This window comes from Magallana gigas, chromosome 2 (assembly GCF_963853765.1).
Source record: "Magallana gigas chromosome 2, xbMagGiga1.1, whole genome shotgun sequence".
Classification (NCBI taxonomy): Eukaryota; Metazoa; Mollusca; class Bivalvia; order Ostreida; family Ostreidae; genus Magallana; species Magallana gigas.
In genome coordinates this window covers 44,497,940-44,521,191 of record NC_088854.1, presented here as the reverse complement: position 1 = coordinate 44,521,191, position 23,252 = coordinate 44,497,940, and the positions used below count along the sequence as shown (strand labels likewise).

The following is a 23,252-nucleotide window of genomic DNA, read 5'->3' as shown; positions in this document are numbered from 1 at the left end:
GAACCCCATGCCGCTCAAAATATATTTACCCCCTTAGAAAATTTCTTGATCCGTCTCATTTCTAGAAAAGAGTACGCATTAACTTATATTCTAGTTTAAATTACATGTCAATTTTTTTTAAAGAAATAAGATATTAGGCATTTCCTTTTATAATACCATGAGAATTATATTACGGAAATTAGCACATTCGTCACATCGGCAACGATTTTTTTTATACATGAACCTCTTCTTGTTTCGTCCAGTCTCAATCATACCTCAATTTTTTTTCAAAAAATAATACCGGTATTTTCGATAGAAAAGGTGTCGTTCATTAAAAGCTCATTGAAACAGTTTAGCTGAATATTATGTTTATTTTTCGTCCATTCCGGCGATTACGGTATGCATTTTCCGGCAGCAAGGCAGTTGACATATATTAGGTCATGTCAAAATTCGACAAACTTGTAGACTTTACATGTCAATTTGTATCATGTTAGTTGTGCTATTGCCGAGCCTGAAGTTACAAATGCAGAAACTACGGATTGAAAGTGTGCAAAGTTGAAGGTTTAATTAACTAATGTAAACAATAAAGTTGCAAAATGTGCATCATGCGAAGGAACTGAGTCAAATCTTACACGTGTATGCCCGAGTTCTATACGGTTACACGATCAGAATTACACATATTCATACTCAGGCTCACACATCAACACGATTGCATATTCGGATTTCCAAGTTTACATGTCTGGATTTTTGAACACGATTACCCTCCATAATCACCAGCCTTTTGTCAGCAAGATGTTGTAATAGTCTTATCGTGTGTTCTTCCGCCCGGCATAACAACAGAATTATACGGAAAAAATCGAGTTAAGCGATGGAAGAGGTACAGTTCCGTATATGCCCCCTAAAACGTGCCGTTTATATTATATTGCATAAATAATGCGAGCTCCTTCGATACATGTACCAATACATACTGGTGTAGTTCGTATGGGTTTTTTTTTAAATGAAATTAATATTATCATTTTTTTAGTATAATTAGGTGATCATAAACGGTCGAGAATGATAAAATCCAATAAAGCCTGAAGTTCTTTAAGTTAGATTTAATCACGCCTGATCGTATTTAGTCATCGCATATGAATATTTAAAAAAAAAATGATTCCTTATTACTTATATTTATATATTAAAATGTTCCTGTGTCTTCGTCTGAGATAAAACTACGAATCGATTTTGTAATGTATAATCCTATACATTTCATCATAAATTATTTTGAACATTTAATCGTACAATTGCTAAAAATTGTGCAAATATAAGTAATAAGGAATGATTCTTTGAATATTATGAGGTGATCAAATACGGTCGAAAATTCTATTATAAAGCCCGGACCTAGATTTGATCACTCCCGACCGTATTTGATCACCCCATAATACAGATTGGTCGAAATCTACAGCGGCTGAAACTGACAAGTAATTGACAGGACTAAAATCTACACGCACTGTTTATCGATTGGTCGAAATTCACAGCAACCTAAGAAAAATCACGGAGTGCACGGAATTATTATGATGCTGTCAGACTCAAATTCCCATAGGAGACGAATTGGCTGGAGTTTTTTTTTATCTAACGTACTGATATACATTAACTATTAAATATATTTTAAGTTAATTTAACTTACTTTTTACAATCAGTATAATAATTTGTTAAAAGAAAGATGTAAATACAATCAATATATAAATTTGTCTAAAGAAAGATGTAAATATAAGCAATAAAATGCTTTCTTTGATGATTCATGCGGGATATGAAGGTAGCGATCATTGCAGAATTTTTTTTTTTACATCACCCGCTAACGCTAAAGCATTTCATTATTTAAATACATTCATATTTTGTGTTACTTTCATAACTAACCTTGTAAAATGAAAGTTCGATCAATCAGTGGATAATGTCAAAAATAATGTGGACAAAAAGGTGAAACATGTTTTTTAAGGTTATGTAATATTAATGTATTGAATACGGATATTCTAATTAACCGTAGTCGTATTCTAAAGGATAGAAAAATATTTAGGGTTTTTTTCTTCAAAAAATTCCATTTCTAAACAATTTTTCCGTTGTTCGGAGATTAGCTTTGTATTTGTGCTTTTTGGCGTTTTATGACGAAATGAAGCTTAGTAGCAGTAGGTTAAAAGAAATTTACATAAAAGAAAAAGTGAAAACTGCACGCCTTGGGAATTTTTTTCCACAGAAATATGCTAACCTCTTGGTTATTTTTCTTATATTTTAATGAATCTATTTAATAGCTACAAGAGAAAAGTTGAAGTCTGACAGCAAACCGGGTTTTCTTTTGAGTAAATAGTATCTATAATCCATTTGTCAACCCTTATAAACTGACAAAGACTAGCTATCAAGCGATATGAAGTACACGTTCTCTATATGCAACATTTTGCCAAACATTAAGTTCAACATGTGGTATTTTTTTCCATGAATTGTCAAAATCCAAGTAGAACGTCCACATCTGATATATGTACAATTACGGAAGCGTAATAGTGCCACATTGTAATTTTTTTTTCTTTAAAATTCCAAATTTAAAGTTGGAATTTCCAACTTTAATCTTGGAATTTCCAACTTAGATAAGTTTTGAAATTTTAATTAGTGATTTTTTTTAACGCCATGTAGATACAAATTCTAAGGCTTTGTTTTTATCTAAATTGTCTCTTTCTAATCCTGCATTTACGACACCGTTAATTAATTAACGACACCCTCTTGTTTTTCATAAGATAGTAGATTGTAGTTCAGACATATACAGCTCCATGTATAAGTTTATGCACAGTTTTCATAATGTATACTGTTATATTTATATTCATCCATTTTATTCAATAACATTTAGCTATTTGATATCTGATACCGAAAGAATTGAAACGTTTTAAAGGGACTTGAACACGATTTGACTTAAACTTTTCAAATTTTATTTTTCCATTTAAAATGTTTATAATGATAAATATAGAAGTTTAAAATGTTATGTCAAAATTTGAAAGTCATATATAAAGTTATGGGCAAAATACAGAGTTCATAATTCTTTGTTTTGTAAACAAAGCTTGAATATTGTCATTTTTTACATATGTGTTGTGCATTTGTATTGGTATAAGTTTCAATCAAATTAACTTTATTTGGTGATAATAGTATTTATGAAGATATTGAGTTAGTTTTAATTGTTTTTTACATGTCATTTTGTGTAAGAAATGGCAATTCTCTACATTTTATTTTTTGTAAACAATTATAAGACTCCAGTTTTGTTTACATAACAATCAATTCTTACCTCTGCATTTCACTTGTAACTTGACTTAAACATTCAATATTTTGATCAATCATTTAAAATGCACCAGTAACCCATTTTATATATAAAAAATTAAATTAAAATTTTTGATCCCGAATCGTGTCAAAGTCCCTCTAATCTTATATACATGTATTTATATGAAAACTTTAGACATATACAACATTATTATTATTATTCAACTTATATTGATAATTTGTTAAAAGATATAAACAATTTTTGTTTTGATTATAATTTGCACGTACCGGTATTTCACGCATTTACCTATAGAGTAAGAACTTCCGTTTTTCGTTTTATTCTGTTCCATATTATAAAGCAACACTCTATTCCATCTACCAGTACAGAAAAATATGTCTATATATGACTCATTGCAAAAGTAATTTGTTATATTCGATAAATTAAAAGTACATTTTAAAAATAGAGGGGATGAAACTGAATTTATAATAACCAAGTGTGTTTGTGTACAGTGCTTTCCTGGAAAATTAATATTTAATGTAATTGGGTACATTTAGACGTCATTCATAATCCTTGAATATATATATATTCAGCATAGGAAATTTGACATGATCGAACAGCTGTTGAACGTTAACAGCTCCATCTTCCTGTATATGATAGCCAAACCTTAAAAGCACAAGGGTTTCCATGCTAGTAAAACAAATTATCATCAAATGAACAATTCATCTTCTATTTTATTAATTGTACCCATCATTGGTACCAACATTCTGAACAATTTCAAATGCAAAGTAGGTGTACAATCATACTGAAAAAACAAAACCACTTTAGCTAATACAATTCTGTTTTAGCTTATCTACCCGGTAAATGCTCGCTGTACTTGACGTACTAAGAAGAATGATGTATTTATGTGCTGAAAATCCTCTTTTCATTGCATTCTGTCAAACATCACTCGCAAATTTCAATATTAAACTCTAGTCTTCTGATTAAAACAACCACACATCATATCTTTTTCTATCTTGGGTGGGGATTTGTCCGGCTTTTTCGCATTAAAAAGTCAACTTTCTTGGACATGCCTTCACCATATATTCTCTTTGCTCGCATCCGGTCAACCAAACTTCGCTCCTCGCATGGTTTCATATATTCCCTATTCTTTCTAATTGCTGCTGTAATCGATCCATCTTTCATCATCCTTCAAAATAAAAATATGAATGTGTTACTTGTTAATATATGTAGTTATGTACATTATTTTATTTACCTGGACATAAGACTGACAGTCACTGTTCAAATTTCAACAATCATATGTTTCTCAATTAAAGATAAAACGTTTTTCATGTTGATCACTGGGAGCAAAACTCTATAGGCTTTCTTTGCCACAATTTCCAGGGATGCAGAGCTGACATCAAATCTACTACTTTAAGTACAATGGTCAGACCCACCTTGGAGTATGCAGAGACTGTTTGGGATCCTTATCTACAGACCCAAACACAATGCTGGAGAGTGTCCAGGGGAGTTTTTTAAGAGCAATTATAATGAAAGAACACCAGGCTGTGTAACATTGATGAAAGAAGATCTACACTGGGATCCTTTGCAAAGTGCTGACTATGATCACCGCTTATTATGATTTAAAAGATAAGCAACGAGCTAATCGATATCCCAGCAACATCGTACTTAACACCAGGGGATAATCGAACAAGGGTTGCAAAATACAATGTACTGTCAGCCACAACATGTGAAGACGTGTACAAGTTTTCCTTATTCCCTAGAACCATCAGGGACTGAAACAGCCTGCCAGATCATGTCAGAGATGCCATAACCATTGAGGGCCTCAAGAAGTAGCTAATTAACCACCATGGCTGCCTCCTGTCACCCTTAGCTAGTTTTTAACTTGTAGATAAGAGGTTTTTAGCTGTGCTTGGCATTCTACTTACATTTGATACTGAAGTCAGCAAAGAAGAAGAAGAAGAAGAAGAAGAATAGTATACAGATAAACCAGGACCGTTTTGTAATATGTTGTAACAGGTTGGGACCAATTTACTAAATGGGAAATGAAAATTCATTGCAAAATAAAGATTTTTTTTATTTCGACAAGTATTGTTGATGATATCCCATTTGGGAGGTTGGTCCCAACTTGTTTCATAGTTTATCCGAATTTCCTCGCAGAGATCATTCATAACAATAAAGATTAAACAATATAAATATCTATTTTATAAGTTAATTGACACAAACATTGTTTATTCGTGTATATTTATGTAAACCTACCTATTTACGACCTGTAGACCCTTTTCAATATTATTATTTTTCACAAAAACAGTTCGTGAAACGAAGCGAAAATGTCTCATTTTCGTGGTTGACATTCACTAACTCGTTCGTTTAACTGCTAACGTTACATAGTTTATGCGAATATGAATTTTCTCTGTCTTTAGTTACAATATATATATTTGAAAAAAGGCTATTCAACATCTTAAAACCGATTTGATGAAAATCACACGAAGATTTAATAATCCCGAATCGATTGGGAAAAAATTAATATTTTATATGTGCATCCGGTTCCATTCATAGTGGAGGGAATTCCCAGGTTTGATTAAAAACTGCGAAAATTGAAATAATTATCTTAAGCTAGCTTTTGATGTGTTTATTGTTCAAAATAACTTTGAAGAAAGTGTAATTATAATACTTAAGACTGAAGAAGTGTCAAAGAATAATACCTCAGCAAGTATGTTCGGAGGAAATTCGGGGGGAAGTGGATTTACATTTGGAACCCAAACACCATCAACGCAAGGAGGTTGGTTTATCTTTAAACTTGCAAGAAACATTTTTATTGAAACAATCTGCTTATGATTATTGTCATTCAGTAAAAATCCTTTGTCATGCTCTTGTCATGCCCAGTTTCACCTGGCTTATCGAAAATGCACAACTGCTAAACAGCTAAATATGGTGTTCACATAGAACCATTTCCAAACTTAACACCATTACTGGAATAACCACTATACTATCACGCAGTCAAACAATACTCTATCTTCGCAAGCCAAGGGTTTAGGATCCACTCTACAACCCTTGGTGATTTAGGTGACAAAATCAAAAACTCTCACAACGGAATCTGATTGGCTGCGAAGCCAGGTGATCACAGGGAATCTACTTATGGGGGCTTTAGTTCATTGTGTTTTCATACAAAATTTAATTACAATCATTGTTACACGATCAAGAGTATACCCCTGAAAACAGACACTACATGTGTATTCGCAATATACAAGGGGCGGAAATTACAGGCAGTAAGATGGTAAGATAAAAGACAGGTCTGCTTCACACTTCAGTGGGTACAATCGACCTCAAAAGCAATTCCCGAGTAAACCCCAAAAGTAAACCCGTAGTTAGTTGGGGTTAACTCTGGTGTTAGGTTGGGTCTGATAGGTGCTGTATATGTGTTTTTACCTCACCTGAGCTGAAGCTCAAGTGAGCTTTTCTGATCAAAATTTGTCAGTTGTCTGTTGTTGGCGGCGTTGTCGTTGTAAACTTTTCACATTTTCTTCTTCTTCTTCTCCAGAACCACTGGGTAGATTTCAAACAAATTTGGCACAAAGCATCACTGGGTGAAGGGGATTCAAGTTTGTTCAAATGAAGGGCCACGCCCTCTTTAAAGGGGAGATAATTGAGAATTATTGAAAATTTGTTAGTATTTTTCAAAAATCTTCTTCTCAAAAACTATTTGGCCAGAAAAGAATACTTGTGTGGAGGCATCCTCAGGTAGTGTAAATTCAAGTTTGTTCAAATCATGGTCCCCATGGGTAGGGTGGGACCACAATGGGGGGATCAAGTTTTACATAGGCATATATAGAGAAAATCTTTAAAAATCTTCTTCTCAAAAACTATTTGGCCAGAAAAGCTCAAATTAAAATGGAAGCATCCTCAGGTCGTATAGATTCAAATTTGTTTAAATCATAGTCCTGGGGTACAGTGAGGCCACAATGGGGGATGAATTTTTACATAGGAATATATAGAGAAAATCTTTAAAAATCTTCTTTTTAGCTCACCTGAGCTGAAAGCTCAAGTGAGCTATTCTGATCACATTTTGTCCGTCGTCCGTCTGTCCGTCCGTCCGTCTGTCCGTCTGTCCGTCTGTAAACTTTTTACATTTTGCACTTCTTCTCTAAAACTGCTTATCCAATTTCAACCAAATTTGGCACAAAGCATCCTTATGGGAGGGCGAATATAAATTGCAAAAATTAAAGTCCGATCTGTATTCAAAGCGGAGAAAACCTTGAAACTGTAGAAAAAGGGGGGTGCATTTTTAAAAATCTTCTTCTCAAGAACTACCGAGGCAAATTCAACGTAGTTTAGCATAAATTATCCTTATGGGAAGGAAAATATAAATTGCAAAAATTAAGTGGTAATTTTGTTTCAAATCGAAGTTATTACGAAAATAATAATAAAGGAAAGGCGTATTTCAATCGGGCTCGGCATCCGGTAAAATGGGTAGGCAAGACTTGGCCTAGGCAAAACAAAAGATTGGCAGTTATTAATCTGCCAATCTCATTAAAATTTCAGGATATTTGATGGACTAGTATATTTGTATTCGCTGTAGATATTGCTGCAAAATAATGCGTATTTGGAATTGACAATTGCCGATCTGCCCTGGCATTTATTTTGCCACGGCCCGGGTTTGCATTACCCATTTTACCAAGACTCGTATTCCATACTTCTAAAACGAGGTTCTTTGTTTAAAGCAGCCATGACATTATACGAAAAAGGGTCGATCTGACTATGATGAATTTGCTTGTTGTGCAACAGTTCGCGTATGAAGGGAAGTTTTGAAACATGAAAAATATATTGGTGCCGATTTTGTGAAGTAAATTGAGGCTAAATATTTCAATGCGTTGACAGTTTTCACACATGACGTTGGTGTTAGCTTGTTCTGATTTTCGTTTCGTTTTCATTATTTATGCTTTGTAACCTGGAAACTATCGTCTGTATTTCGTGATTTTTCGTATCAAATCAATCAGAGACTTCGGTAAATCAAACAGTTACGTTAACTGTTTACCTGCGCATATTAAGCAAAGTCTGATGTAGGGGTACTGAAATACAATTCATTCTATCGGTAATTCGGCATTATCTTTTGCGTAATGGTAGATTAATGCTATAGGTTTTGTTGAGATGCTCGGCATTTTCTCTAGTTTATTCAGTTTAAATAGAGTTTAATATCGCTTACGGAAATATGTAGGTATATCCATGTATATATATATGATTCATTTCGAAAAAATAAATTGTTTTCTTGATTTGTTATACATGTAGTGCATGTTGTTTACAATTTCTATTTACTAACCATATTTGAGTGTTAAGCTTCGAATTATAAGTAAGATACAGAGATTTGCTCACAATTCTATGTTTGTACACAGATCTTAAAAGCTAAAGATTAAAAAAGTATAAAAAATAGTCAATATTTATTACGAAAATTTTCAAAATCTGTTCTTCCAGAAACCCACTTATTGAATTGTAAACTTAACCTTTTTAGCTCACCTGAGGATGGGACCACAATTGGGGGTCGAAGTTTAACATGAATATATAGAGTAACTCTTAAGAAATCTTCTTCTCAGAAACTAATCGGCCAGGAAAGCTGAAACTTGTGTGGAAGCATCTTCAGGTAGTGTAGATTCAAAGATGTGAAAATCATGACCCCTGGGGGTAGGGTGGGGCCACAATGGAGGGTCTAAGTTTAACATATGAATATAAAAAGTAAATCTTTAAAAATCTTCTTCTCAGAAACTAATCAGCCAGGAAAGCTGACACTTGTGTGGATGCATCCTTAGGTAGTGAAGATTCAAATTTGTGAAAATCATGACCCCCGAGGGTAGGGAGGGGCCACAATAGGGGATCGACGTTTTACATAGGAATATATACAGTAAATCTTTAAAAATCTTCTTCTCAGAAAATAATCAGACAGGAAAGCTGACACTTGTGTGGATGCATCCTCAGGTAGTGTAAATTTTAAAGTTGTGAAAATCATGACCCCCGGGTGTAGGGTGGGGCCACAATGGGGGATCAAAGTTTAACATAGGAATATATACAGTAAATCTTTAAAAATCTTCTTCTCAGAAACTAATTCGCAGGCAAAGCTGGAACTTGTGTGGAAGCATCCTCAGGTAGTGTAGATTCAAAGTTGTGAAAATCATGACCCCTGGGGGTAGGTTGGGGCCACAATGGGGGATCGAAGTTTAACATATGATTATATACAGTAAATCTTCTTCTCAGAAACTAATTAGCCAGGAAAGCTAAAACTTGTGTGGAAGCATACTCAGGTAGTGTAGATTCAAATTTGTGAAAATCATGACCCCTGGGGGTTGGTTTGGGCCACAATGGGAGGTCGATGTTTTACATATGAATAAACAGAGTTATTCTTTAAAAATCTTCTTCTCAGAAACTAATCAGCCAGGAAAGCTGAAACTTGTGTGAAAGCATCATCAGGTAGTGTAGATTCAAAGTTGTGAAAATAATGATCCCCAGGGGTAGGGTGGGGCCACAATGGGGGGGTCAAAGTTTAACAAAGGAATATATAGGGTAAATCTTTAAAAATCTTCTCAAAAACTAATCAGCCAGATGATTCTTTATAATTGTTAAGACTTTGGGCCCAGGACAATTCTTTGGCCTCACGAGAAGGTTCAGAGTTTGATGTACGTTTATATCCCATATATAAACTATTGTTAGGGATCTTTTTTAGATCTGCAATACTCAACATATGATATGACTATAAAATCATCCTGTTAGAAAAGGGACTAATGATTATAAACATAAGAATATCCAGGGGAAAATGGATTTTATTTATACAGGATTTACCGTACATGAATTATTGTACATTGTCCAGATAGTTTGTATTATGACTCCATTGAGCTGATTTTATCATACCTCTTGTTCCTCAGGTGAGCGATGTGGCCCATGGGCCTCTTGTTAAAAACTATTTGGCCAGAAAAGCTTAAACTTGTTTAGAGGCATCCTTGGGTAGAGAATAAATTCAAGTTTGCAAAATCATAGTCCCTGGGGGTAGGGCGGGGCCGCAATGGCGGGTTGAATTTTAACATAGGAATATATAGAGAAAATCTTTAAAAATATTCTGGGAAAGTTTTCAGTCCAAAACTCAGTACTTTGTTTGAAACCTCAGGTTATGCAGATTTAAGTTTGATGAAACCATGATTCCCTAGAGAAAAGTGGGGCCACAAAATGGGGGGGGGGGGTATATAAGATTAGAGAAAAATCTTCTTAGAGGTACAACAACAAAAGGTGCTTGGTATTTACCAAAAACAGATGTGGATAAAAATTGGCAGATTTTCAATTTTTTTTAGCAAGATCTACTGTACTTAGTTGTAAAGATATTTTGATTTCGATACTGTAATGCTAATTTTATCAGAGTTAAGGCTCAGGTGAGCGATGTGGCCCCTGGGCCTCTTGTTAAAATTACCGGTATTCTTGGTTGTTTTTTTTAATGACCATTTCTTTTAATACATCTTAGTTGAAAAATACATTTTAGCTGCTCCAATTTATCTCAAACGCAAGACACTGCTATTTCTAAAAACATTGGCTTAATCTGCCAAGGGTTGTAGAGGGGCAGAGTGGGTTGTAAACCCTTGGCTAGCGAAAATGACAATACTCTGTCAAGCCAAGATGTCATATAACTCGCTGATGAAACTTCATACCAACTTTGGTTGTGCTGTCACACCTCATGCCATCACACCAATGCAATTTCACACAATGCATTGTCATGGTAATTTACCACATACCGTTGCACAGTTACTTAACATGCTGTAAAACATACTATCCCACTAACGTGTCAGAATCGTGCCATTGAGTTCTTTGATGTGTTGTGTTAGCCCAAAAGCATATTTTGTTAAGTTGTTTGATATTGTGACTGCTTGTTTGATGGAACTTCTTTGTTGAGATTTTGCAATGGCCCTATCAGGACACCATAGCTTTAGGATACAACAAAACTTGAATATAACGAACAGGGATTAACAAATGTTTGGCTTTAATTAACTCTGATTTATGTCCAGGCAAATTGTTATACAAACCTATACAAATTCGCCATGTATAACGATCACAGCTATTACGAATTTATGGCAAATAATGAAGTATCGTTAAGTTTGGATCTCCCGCTGGCAACATGTTACATTTTTCAGTATTACAGTAGTTTAAGTACTGTCAGCTGATTATTTTATAACAATTTTGCTAAAAAATTTCTTACAAATACCTTATAAACATATAACAAATTACGGCTATAACAAAGTTTTTTTCCTAAGATCCCTTGAAATTCGCTATATAAACAAGTTTTGCTGTACATGTTTGAGACATCTTTCAATACATATACGAGGGTCAATCAAAAAATACGAAGACTTTTGTCATAGCTATGTTACTTAACGTCATATCATTACTAAATTTGGTAGACATAATTTAGCAATAGTTTCAAACAATTTGCAAGAAATTTTTTTAATAAATTCCTTAATTTCTAAGAATTATTTAGAATCTAATCCTGCAAAAATGAGGTCACGGCGCACGGTCAAAATTTGTTTTATGTCAACAATAAACCATATAATGTTGAAAGTAATATCTCTATAGATTGGGCTTAAAATCAAAAAATATTGAAACCTCAAATTAAGTATTGTCATGGTATTCTATGTTCCAAATAATGACGGGATATATTGTTTTGTCGAACAGATATTAGTAACTAAAGACAGATAGTCCTCTTTAGAATTGACTAAAAACATCGACGTCGACGGACGTCACGGCGCAACGAGAAGTACAATCAAAATGGATTTAACTCAGGAAAAAGCCGATACAACCTGTAAAAATGCTCAGTGGTGCAAAAAATAAGTCAGCTATTATTTGCAAGTTTGTGTTTAACTGTAATGAATTTTGTGGGGGTGGTGGAAATTGTATTTTGAATATAAAACAGTCCGAAAGAGAGTAGAATATCTGTAAATATTTGGTAAAAAAAAGTAACGTCAACCGACGTTCAGGGTTATCCTTACTGTAAACTAATAGATACATGGTTAGAAAATGAAAACTTTGAAGAACTAACTTCTGATTCTTGAACAAATGTGTGCAAATAAGATGTTAAGTGGTTCAGTGCCATTTTAAATTGTAAGGAGAAAGGCACAAGAGACTAAGCGTGATATAAAGATGGGATATATCTATAAATTGTGCGTGTTTAATCTTGACGTTATGTTTTGAACGTTACCGTGCGCCGTGGTGACTAAACATGTTGTTTTTAAAAAGGGGTAACAAAAATACCGTTTCACCAAATGGACTAAAACTTCGCATATCAATAACATAAGTGTAGGTGCACAGATTAATCTGTTAAGTATGACTTTAATGAAAAATATATGATAGACAGCCACATTGTCTTCGTATTTTTTGATTGACCCTCGTATGGTGTGACTTTTTGGTGAAACGCAAATTCAGAATACAATTTTAGTTGAAATGTCATTACATAACAGAACAAACTTTATTTGATACCTGCATATTTTTGATTTGCCCACTCATTAAGATACAGTCAAGATAACAATAGTCACTCAAATCAACATATCAATTTCCTTAGGTATTATTTTTTGTCAGTTTACATGTGTATTAATACCTTTAAAATTGATTTTTTGCTCCCGCAAGTGTAAAAGGGTGAAAATTACACTGGGCAAAAAATAAAACTGCATACACTATCTTTAAATTTTTTACAAAACTTTATTAATTAATTTTCAGCTCCTGCTAGTTCCAGTACCTCTACACCGCTAGGAGGCGGGTTTTCATTTGGACAAAAGCCGGCTGCTCCTGGAACATCAGGTACGAAATGAGATGAATAAAATGTCAAATCGTTGACTCGTTGTCAACTAAAGATTTTTTATGAACTGAGGTTTGTAGAACAGAGCTTTTGCCAAATGAAATTCTTAACTTAATTCATAGATATACAGTAAAACACGCTTATAACGAAGTACCAGGGACAGGTGATTTTGCTTCGTTATAAGCGTAATTCACTATATCCGTCAAGTTTACAATATGTAATTAAGTCACAGGGAATTAAAAATCACTTTGCCGTAAGCGTCAATTCATTATAAAAGTGTTGGCTATAACCGTGTTTTACTCTACTTGTAGTAAGGTTCTATGAAATTATTGAGAAGGAAAATTATCTCGTAGGAACCACTATTCACCAGACAGTGATGGAGAATATATTTTTCTTTTATTGAGTAATATGACGGATAAAACAGCGTTAAATAACATGTTCTAATAATTGATCTAATGTACTGCAAACAAACTTTTATTCGCGACAACTTTATTTCGCGATTTACTTCTGATAAAGTGGTTTGCGATGACTAATGTTTGCGACCAAGCCTTATCCAGACCCGTCATCTATATGACAACAACTGGTTCACGGCGAGAAATATTTGAGATGTTGAGGCCCTAGCAAACCTTGTGAAAATTTGTATAGTATTTTCATCATATGCTGTTACAGCCTATTAGCCCCTTTATTTAGCTCATAATATTATGTATTAAAATATTTATCAAACTTGATAAATTTCTTTTTATTTGTAGCACCTCCCTTCTCTTTGGGGGGACAGCCCCAGTCCTCTACCCCTGCCCAAGGGGGATTTTCCTTTGGATCATCTGCCACTCCAGCATCGGCCACACCCGGTGGGTTTTCTTTTGGACAAAACCCTGGAAGTGTCCCCCAGGCCACACCCTCTACCCAGCCAAATGCCCCCGCTTCCACTGGCACACAGTTAGGGGGACTGGCAGGATTTGCCATGGGTAAAATGCCAACAGCCTCCATAGGAACCCCAGCAGCAGCACCTGTAGGAGCCTCAGCTGCCCCGACAGGAACTACAGGTCTGACTTTAGGGGCCACTCTTGGCACAGGTATGGAAAAGGATATGATTTTTATATCTTATACCAGAGTTATTGGTCTTTAAATTTGATCTATTTAATGATATTTTTACTGTATAATCACATGATACAAATCAATTAAAAAAAAACAATGCAGCACTCTCTTATACATGTAATATGAAAATGGTACAGCTACCATTATCTCGAATCTCCATAATAAAATGATTTATATGAACTGTTCAGTTTTCAATTCTCTTCAGAAATCTTTACAAAACAATGTTAGATCACAGTTCAACAAAATCTTATCTCTGTGTAAATTTCTGCTTCATTGCAATGCCTCCAATTGAATTCAGCAGGGGCAGGTTTCAGCTTAACTGGACAGCCTGCAGCTGCTACTAAGCCAGTGGGAATTTCCCTGGGTACCACCCAGGCCACCAGTACAGCGGGCCCCACTCTCGGGACTCTGGGAACTGCTGCCTCCACAACAATCACAGGAAATCCCCTGGGGACAGCCTCCAGTGGTGGTGGGATTACCTTTGGCACACAGAAAACAACAGCGGCGCCGACCCTGGGCTCACTGATTGGTGGTGCTACTACAGCTGCTAGCACAACACAGAGCACCCTTGGCTTTCCAACACCAGTTGCTGCTACAAGGTACTTATTATCTACATAGAGATAATATTTGTAACTCTTAAATTAAAATTCATCCTGATGGTTGTCATTATTATCAATATTATTATTACCAGCAGAAACATTGCTGAATATTTTTAGGGTGATTATTTTAAAAATCAGTAATCATTGTGAAATTCTTAAAATTTTCTGCTAGAATAGTGTTTTCTATTTTTACTATTTAATATATTACGGTAACTAAGATTTGATTGTGATATTTTTTGTTAAAAATTGTATTTATTTGTAAGAAATTTAGGAATTAGGCTCAATGAAATACCGTAAAAAAATTTGAATTTGAGGTGATAAAAATCAAAATGTTTAGTTGTCCAGTGATTAGTTATTCAGTTACTATCATACTCCTATAGTTCGGCGGCAGTAAGCTCTGCAGCGGGAGTATCGGTGGCAGCAGCCAGTGCAGGCTCCAAGATGTCGTACCAACAGCTAGAGGAGAACATCAACAAGTGGATGTCGGAGCTGGAGAAACAGGAGCAGGACTTTCTGGAGCTCGCTACCCAGGTCAACGCCTGGGATCGCCTCCTTGTGGAGAACGGAGAAAAGGTTGGATAGAGTTTAGTTCATGTATATGCAACACAATGTATTAGTCAATGATTCATGTTGATGTCTCCAGACACTGACACTATGACACAATGTCTCTAGAGACATTGGCATTAGCCACTATGAAATATAAGTCTACTCTTTTTGACAAATAACAATGACTATATGTATTGTGTTACATGTTCACTGTTTATTCAGTAATTTTAGCCATAATATATATTCACAAATTTCACAGCCATTTCTGTGGAAAAAAAATTAAACATGCAAAAATCATATCAGTTAATATTGTTTGCCATAAAAAAGTTTTGTAATTGCAAAAGATAACTTTTGCACACACAAAAAAAATGTATAAATTTGGTTTATATTTGCTAAATTTGCAGCAAGCCCCCCCCCCCCCCCCCCCCCAAAAAAAATAAAATAAGCATATGGTATGTACAGTCAAACTTCGTTATCTCGAACTAGATGGGGCTGTTGAAAAACTACGAGATATCCGAGTATTAGAGATATCATGGGTGAAATACTTAAAAAATAGGTGGGTTGGGACTTAAAAATCACTTCGACATATCCATTGTATTCGAGATATCGAAGTTTAACTGTATTTCTACTTGAGGATTTATTTATTTTTTCATTTCTTTGGTACACAGATCACAACACTAAACAGTGACATGGAGCGTGTTAAGGTAGATCAGCAGAAGCTTGACTATGAGTTGGACTTCATTCACTCCCAGCAGAGAGAGCTGGAGGAACTCCTGGCCCCACTGGAGAAAGCTGTGGAGCAGCAGCCGAACATCAACATTCAGCAGCATTCCGCACTGGAGAGGGAAAACACGTAAGTCAGCTACCAATCAGATTCATTCATGAAATTGTATTATGGGAAATTTGGATACCGATATGTTGTCTTTATTTCTGCAACTTATGATTCAAAATATACAGAGGTGCAATAGAAATCATTTTGATTATTGGTAATTTGGGGATGAAATTTCAAATTTTAGAAAAGCATTTCTATTGTATGTGTTGTGTTTTTAGATATCAGTTAGCCGAGAATATTGATGCTCAGCTGAAGAGAATGTTGTCAGATTTGAAGGAAATTATCGACCACTTGAATTCATCAAATACAAACCAAGACCAAACAGACCCAGTAAGGGGAAATCACTACAGTTATCAATGAACTCATTTTATTAATGACATTCCTTGTTCGTTTTGTGTATTACATGATTATTTATTTTTATGTAATATTTACAGATTCAGCAAATTACAAAGATTCTCAACTCTCACATGGATTCCCTGCAATGGATTGATCAGAATTCAAGTAAGAAATTTTTATATGTGTAGAGTATTTGAGATCATGTTCACGTGTACTGTATATTCCTTTTTTTACGCAAGTACTTAAATCTGCGATTAAGCCGTTTTCCACAAAATTGTGAGAACATAAAATCGCGATGCCAAATTTTTATCATAGTTTCATGTAGTTTACATATTTTAAAAAAATAAAAGCGAGATTTTAAAATTTGCAAGATGCGCTTCTTGCACTTTTACGCGGATATTTATTCCTCGTGTTTAAATAGGAATGTACAGTAATAATATTAGATTTTTTTAAGGGGGGGGGGGGTCATGTATTATCATTTGCTAGTGGACAGCAGTTAAAGATATTAAGATATTCTTAACGCATGCCGTCATTATTCTACTTGTGAAATTGAAATACTCTTTTTTATGTTTTTCAGCTCTTCTTGGGAGGAAAGTTGATGAAATTTCAAAACAGATGGAGGTTCAAAAGAGAGAACAGGAAAGGAATTTCAGACTTGTGTACAACTGATGGTAGCTACCTACCAGTATTCACATATTCACATAACTGATCTGTGATTCATGGATCAAAACAGACTGAGCATCACAGATTTTGAAAATGTGCGGATATGAGACTTCTATAAGAGATCTAATGTGATAGTTGAACATGTACTTCTTCTCATTTAAAAACACCTTGTTGGTTTCAAGGAGAACATTAAACTGTTGTTTGTGAATTACAACATTTATTATTGTCCTTCTCGTATGTACAGGTTGTCCCCAAAGACTAAACAACAATAAAGGTTCCAGATTACAGTTAACAATATACAAATGGTGGTGACTGTTACTTATTCATGGATGTACTGCGTTTGAGTTAGAAAAGAGTGGAAATTTGCTTTATTATAATCACAATAAAGGAGCATTTTATTCTGCAGTTTGTAAATAGAATTTACTGGTACATGGCTTGGTATAAAAGGTTTTTTTTGTAATACAGAGTTTGCTATTTAAAATAATAATGCTGCAAATTTTCCCTTAGAATATATATACCATAAATAAAATAAAATCTTCTTCTCAAAAACCAATTACCGGTAACCATAAAACCTGAAACTTGTGTGGAAGCATCCTCAGGTAGTGAAGATTCAATTGTGTGGAAGCATTCTCAGGTAGTGATGATTCAATTGTGGTCAAATCATGATCCTCGGAGGTAAGGTTGGGGAACAATGGGGGGTGAAATTTTTACATCTGATATATAGAGAAAAAATCTTCTGAAAAACAATTGGCCAGCCTGGCTGTAACTTGTGTTGAAGCATCTTCAGGTAGTTTATATTCTTGTTTGTTAAAATCATGATCCCAAGGAGTAGGATGCGACCCATAAAAATGATTTTATTATGCCCATTGTTGCTCAGGTTAGTGATGTGACCAATGGGCCTCTTGTTACACTCAATTACCCATCCCTGTCTTTCGAGAGGTCAGCTGTAGTTGACAATTAAGACATGATATATGCTATCTCTGTTTACTTGAATAATCTTTTAGTTTTAATTTAGGCACATACAATAACCTTGACATCTAGCTAAAACTGTTATTTTCCTTTTGAGTAAGAAAAATGATTTTTTTAAAAACTCATAAAATAATAATTTCAGGGTTTACCACTCGGCCATGGCTCTCTGACATCAACAAGATTTGTCTGGCTTTAGAGCTAAGACTACGCAATCGGTGCATATTTCGCTTGAAACCGCGTCATTTTTAACTTGTTTTGACGCAAGAATTAGATAGCTACTGAAAGTCCAAGGTCTTGTTAAAATGGTTCTATATCAAATTCATGCATTTTGTACTCTAGATTATGGGAACGCAAGGGCATTTTCTACACTATTCATGAATGCAGTGCATTCTATATGATAGACATTGCTTCATTAATACATGCATATGTATGTGCCATGGATATTTACAAAGTGACTATATAAAGATGAAAATATAAATCTGTAATGGTCTTGAAATTGAAATTTCTTTTCTCTCTTTGCTAAAATTGTTTACCCCATTGAATATACATGCAAGCTATTGATCTTCATTTGTATAACGTTAGATCTTTATTTTGTATTAACAAAAACTCTGCCCTTTGAATTAGCGCTGTTGATAAAAATAAAGTTGCGGACACTGGGTCAGTGACACTTCGTGTATTTACATAAAATCTTAATTTGGACTTGCAGAGATGAATACAACGTACTGAGGTCAAATGTTTATTTATTTGATTAATCTCGGCAACTTGGAGTAAGTGTAAAAAGGAATCGATTTTTTTTCTTCCATATTCTCAGCTCTTCGGAGAAGTGCCGGAAATTCCCGATTACGTTCGTCCTTGACTTTTTGAAGTGTTGTGTTGATAAAATTTAGACGATGACAGGTGAGTACGCTCTATTTTTCAGTCTCCTATGTTTTCTATAACAAACTATTAATGATAGTTATTCACATTGGTAGGAGAATATTGTCAGCTTATTTTCGGTTTATCATGAAAAAGATGCTGATGCAAATTTTGCTGCAGAATTTGCGCATCGTGTTGTTCATCGTTGAAAATAATTGGCACACACTATCATGAAGCTACGGTTTAATTTGCCAAAAAAATATATGAATATTCATTACTTTTATACTGCAGGACGTGCAATGATGAAAGATTAATTGATGGCTTAAATTTGGTGATGAGTGTCACCAGTACTACATATGATATTGTAGTAGATCTACTGACATGACGCCCTGATACGAACGTTCCTTTGCTACTCGGATTTTTTAATTTTTTATTGTTTAAACAATTCTTAAGACTGACCTGACGAGTAATGGCGATTCATTGTTAGATGTTCTTGAATAGTGTTTCCTCTGCATGTGTATTTTTTTTTTTTATCTAAGAATATAAAAATACCTTAATAATTTCATGATACTTGAAGAAGATCAGAATATATGAGGTTTTAAATATGTTGGATATTACCAATTACGTGTATTTATGCCATATTGCAACTTTATTTTCAATGAGTATGCCCTAGCTGAAATCGAAGATTATGGGCACAGTCAATACCCAACTCTCTTACATTACATTGTACCTAGTTTTTTTAATTATTCATAACAATTATATCTTCAAGGTCACAAGTAAATGATATAATATAGAAAATAATGATTAGATTGGTACTGAATGCATGTTGGAAGGGGGGGGGGGGGTAAAATGTTTTTCGAAAAAAAGAATGCATGAATGTATAGAATGATCCATCCAAATTATGAAATGAAAGCTGCGACAGTATTTTTTATAATTTAGCACACATATATGCCAATTTAAAATTGAGCGTCAAGTCAATTTGTAGCTGCACCGCGTAAAACGGCAGGTACTTGTAAACGGTACGGTGTTATATAATTTGACAGTTACTGTACATTGTATTGTGCAAAGTCACGAATTTCAGATAAACCTCTCTTGAATCAATGTTTTTAATTTTATTTACCCTGTTGAACTGATTTGGGGTGGAAAAAATAGGTCACCAACCTAGTGGACAGATAACCGGTCAAAATTGTACCTTAAAATCCAACTGGTATTTGACTGGTAGAAGGGGCTTAAATACGTGAATTCAGTCTCATGCAAGTCGCTAAACCAATAATGCACGTTTGATTTTATAGTTTAGTGTTTTGTGCTATTCTTTCTTATTTTCCAAGCAATCCTAATTTAGTGCTTTTCAACGCTCGCTCTCGAAAATGTATCGTTAGAAACCATTCCTTGTCTTTTACAGGGGTATACCGTTTTGCTCGTACGTATGTGGGGCCCGTGAGGGGCGTGATTCTGGACTGGAGCGGAACCACGGCGGACAAGTACGTCCTGGCACCGGCGGTCGTCTTTTGCGAGGTGTTCCAGAAACACAAGGTCCCCATCTCTATGCAAGAGGCCAGGAAACCTATGGGACTACGGAAGGACCTGCACATCAAGTCAATCACAGAGGATCCGGAGGTTAGAGCAAGATGGACGAAGGTTTACGGAAAGGAGCCGAACCAAGGCGACGTTGACAACATGTTTAAGGACTTCGTGCCGATGCAGTTGGCCTGCCTCCGGACATATACGGACCTGATTCCGGGAACGGCCGATGCAGTAAACACGCTTAAAAAGGAATTCAAATGCAAAATCGGTAGCACCACGGGGTTTCTGCGTTCCATGGTCGATGTTCTTGTAGAAGATGCCAACAAGCAAGGATATTACCCGGATGTCACTGTTGCTGGGGACGAAGTAGCCCATGGCGCCAGACCAAAGCCGTTCATGGTTTACAAGAACATGGACCTTTTGGACATTCACCCTATACAGTCCGTCGTTAAGGTGGACGATACGATAAGCGGGGTAGGTGAGGCGCTGGAGGCCGGCTGCTGGGGGGTAGGCGTGGCTCAATACAGCAACTACATGGGCGTCGACAGCCTGGAGGAGGCAGAGAAACTGACCAAAGAGGACGAGGCGATTCGTTGTCAAAAAAGCAGCGAAATGCTCCGACAAACAGGTGCCCATTACGTCATAGACAGCATCAAAGACCTTCCGGAAGTAGTTGAAGACATCAACAGGAGACTGGCTCGAGGAGAAAGACCATAAACATTCTATTGGATATCGTTTTACGTTGTTTCTTTATTGTTGATACAAGAGACAGTGAAATTTATCTAATATGATTACGTCATTACAACCTGGTTTCATTAAACAACGTAATAGACAATCGACGTCGCTTTCCGTTTTCTCATAACCAATCCCTTTTCCCATAGAGTGTAGCATATCCTCCCGTTTAAAATGTCCGTACGTTTCCGCTGAAATATGGATGTAGAATAGCATATCTTATAATAAGATACGTAATAGTTTATATAATACTAATATATATATATAAAAAAAATAAAAGCAAATATCAAGAGGTGAAATATCTTGGTTTTCTTCTTTTTTGACGGATGAAAAAAAAGAAGTAACTGAAAATTCGCAGTCATTACCCGAGACACTATATGAATGCATAATTTTTTTTTTTTCAATAGAAACGCTCTTCGAACCTTTGGTATTCTTTGTACTGTTGGGGCTAGGGATGACACCCCCGCGCTTAATGTCGTCCGAGGTCATTTTCAGCAGCTCTGGGCAAATTACGTCCTTTAAACTTGCTGGCAAAACTTGTATATCAGGACCAACTTTAAAAAAAAAAAGGACTGTCAAAACATTGCATCTGCAAATCTGAGTTTTGTCACGACAGATATGATACAGGAAGAGCCAAGAGCAAAGTAAATATTGTTTTTAAAACCTACTTATCTCGCACCCAAAGTCGAGCTTTTCTTCGCAGTGTTTGATTTTCCATATCATGTTGTCGGTCACTTCTGCATACATACACAGGTCGGTGGAGTTTGTTTTGTTGGCTGCCATGCCATCCAAAATATCCTTGGTCGGAGAATTGAAGTTATTGTATTCAATGCTCGTGCTGTTGAACCAGACCATCTCTTTGACGTTTGATGGGTCGTTAAAAATTCCTAACCATATCGTAGCGTGCTGGCTGAAATATCAAAACACTTGTACTTTGATATCAGATCTGCAGGCAGTCTTGAGGAAGGGAGCAAGTCTTTTTTGATAAAAACTATCAAATTCGCAAATATTTAAATCGCGGATAATTCGACACAAGAGTTTATTTTACTGGTAAAAGCATTGCAAAAATCAACTTTTTTGAGATCACGGGAACTGATTCCGATGTGTTAAATCCATAATTTTCTATGGTTGAATTAACTAGTGATTGGGAGTACATTGCATTTGCAAATATAAAACCTTTTTATATCTAGTTGATATATGAACTCGCCTCTCTTTCAATGATTTGGACAGAAAAGTGTTAGTTGCAGAACTTCTTATGGACATCAGAGTCATTCCATACTTTCTGCAGCAGAAATGGGCCTCATCTCGAGTCATCAAGTAGTTCTTGAAAATGAAGTAGTTTGTCTGGGCTTTAAGAAGAAGGTTCCCATTACAATTGCATCAGATATTGCTAAGCTACTTGAATGCAACTTTACACTTAGATCTAAAAACAAACCATACCCCTTTTATTTAACTGATACTAAAAAGCACCCTTAACCGACAGAAGAAGCTTTTAGATAAAGGAGGTAACAGTAGCGTTCCAATAAAGCGGGTAATTTTAGCAGATTCTTACTTTAGCTTATTTTAGCAATTATGGATAGGTTTATTCCCATTTCGCCTTAACTGTAAAAGTTGGTATTCGCATTTCGCCTAAGTAGGCTATAAGGTGAATTAAGGCGAGGTGGGAGCTTATATAAACATATAATTGTGTAAATAATGTTTGTTATCTGAAATTGCTCGTTCTAAATAAAGTATAAATAAGTTTGTAAAAATGTACTGTAGAAAGCACTGATATAAATATGTGAAAAGTTTTATTATTCAAAATACCGGTATTTATCATTAACATGATTTGCTAAAATTGATCAACAATGGTACGAACATTTTGATATTTTAGTATAAGCAAGCTGATCAACTATAGGCAATTATAGGATACTTTGAATTCTGCTCACATCCTTTCCAACATTCTTTTATGTGCGTTTATTCACTTCTCTCTTTATCCTCTTCATTATTTACTTTGACTGGTACATTACACCATTTCTGTGAACTTTTGGCCATTGATATTAC

General features: G+C 35.1%; 3 protein-coding genes and 1 long non-coding RNA gene across 6 annotated transcripts in view; 2 read left to right on the top strand and 2 right to left on the bottom strand.

The window, feature by feature from the left end:
- Positions 1-21,469, top strand: part of LOC117681347 (phosphonoacetaldehyde hydrolase) — a 58,768-nt gene extending 37,299 nt beyond the window's left edge. The window contains exons 2-3 of one of the 2 annotated variants that reach the window (XM_066072765.1): positions 18,907-18,995; positions 20,356-21,469. In XM_066072765.1, coding sequence (XP_065928837.1) covers positions 18,989-18,995; positions 20,356-21,194 — 846 coding nt within the window. In that variant the 5' untranslated portion in view covers positions 18,907-18,988 and the 3' untranslated portion in view covers positions 21,195-21,469. Of the gene's footprint in view, positions 1-18,887; positions 18,996-20,355 lie in introns of those variants that run through there. The other variant, XM_034445394.2, reaches the window with a different exon arrangement.
- Positions 3,964-5,660, bottom strand: LOC109620633 (small ribosomal subunit protein bS21m). The gene is made up of 2 exons (XM_034445397.2): positions 5,507-5,660; positions 3,964-4,436 (listed from the first exon to the last, which is right to left on the bottom strand). The coding sequence occupies exons 1-2, from the start codon at positions 5,599-5,601 to the stop codon at positions 4,259-4,261; spliced, it is 273 nt and encodes a 90-aa protein (XP_034301288.1). The 5' UTR covers positions 5,602-5,660; the 3' UTR covers positions 3,964-4,258.
- Positions 5,803-17,532, top strand: LOC105325291 (nuclear pore glycoprotein p62). Of its 2 annotated transcripts, none has more exons than XM_034445396.2 (9): positions 5,803-6,029; positions 12,980-13,060; positions 13,808-14,131; positions 14,455-14,752; positions 15,133-15,325; positions 15,967-16,151; positions 16,349-16,460; positions 16,565-16,631; positions 17,044-17,532. In XM_034445396.2, exons 1-9 carry the CDS (start codon positions 5,963-5,965, stop codon positions 17,133-17,135), a joined length of 1,419 nt encoding a protein of 472 aa, XP_034301287.2. In that variant the 5' UTR covers positions 5,803-5,962; the 3' UTR covers positions 17,136-17,532. The 2 variants fall into 2 exon arrangements, with proteins under 2 accessions (XP_034301287.2, XP_034301286.2); XM_034445395.2 differs by having other exon boundaries at positions 5,805-6,029; positions 14,452-14,752.
- LOC117681234 (uncharacterized) lies at positions 20,472-22,138 on the bottom strand. The gene is made up of 3 exons (XR_010709963.1): positions 21,878-22,138; positions 21,632-21,763; positions 20,472-21,400 (listed from the first exon to the last, which is right to left on the bottom strand). It is a non-coding gene; the product is annotated as an uncharacterized lncRNA (long non-coding RNA).
- Between the last annotated feature and the right edge of the window lie 1,114 nt (positions 22,139-23,252).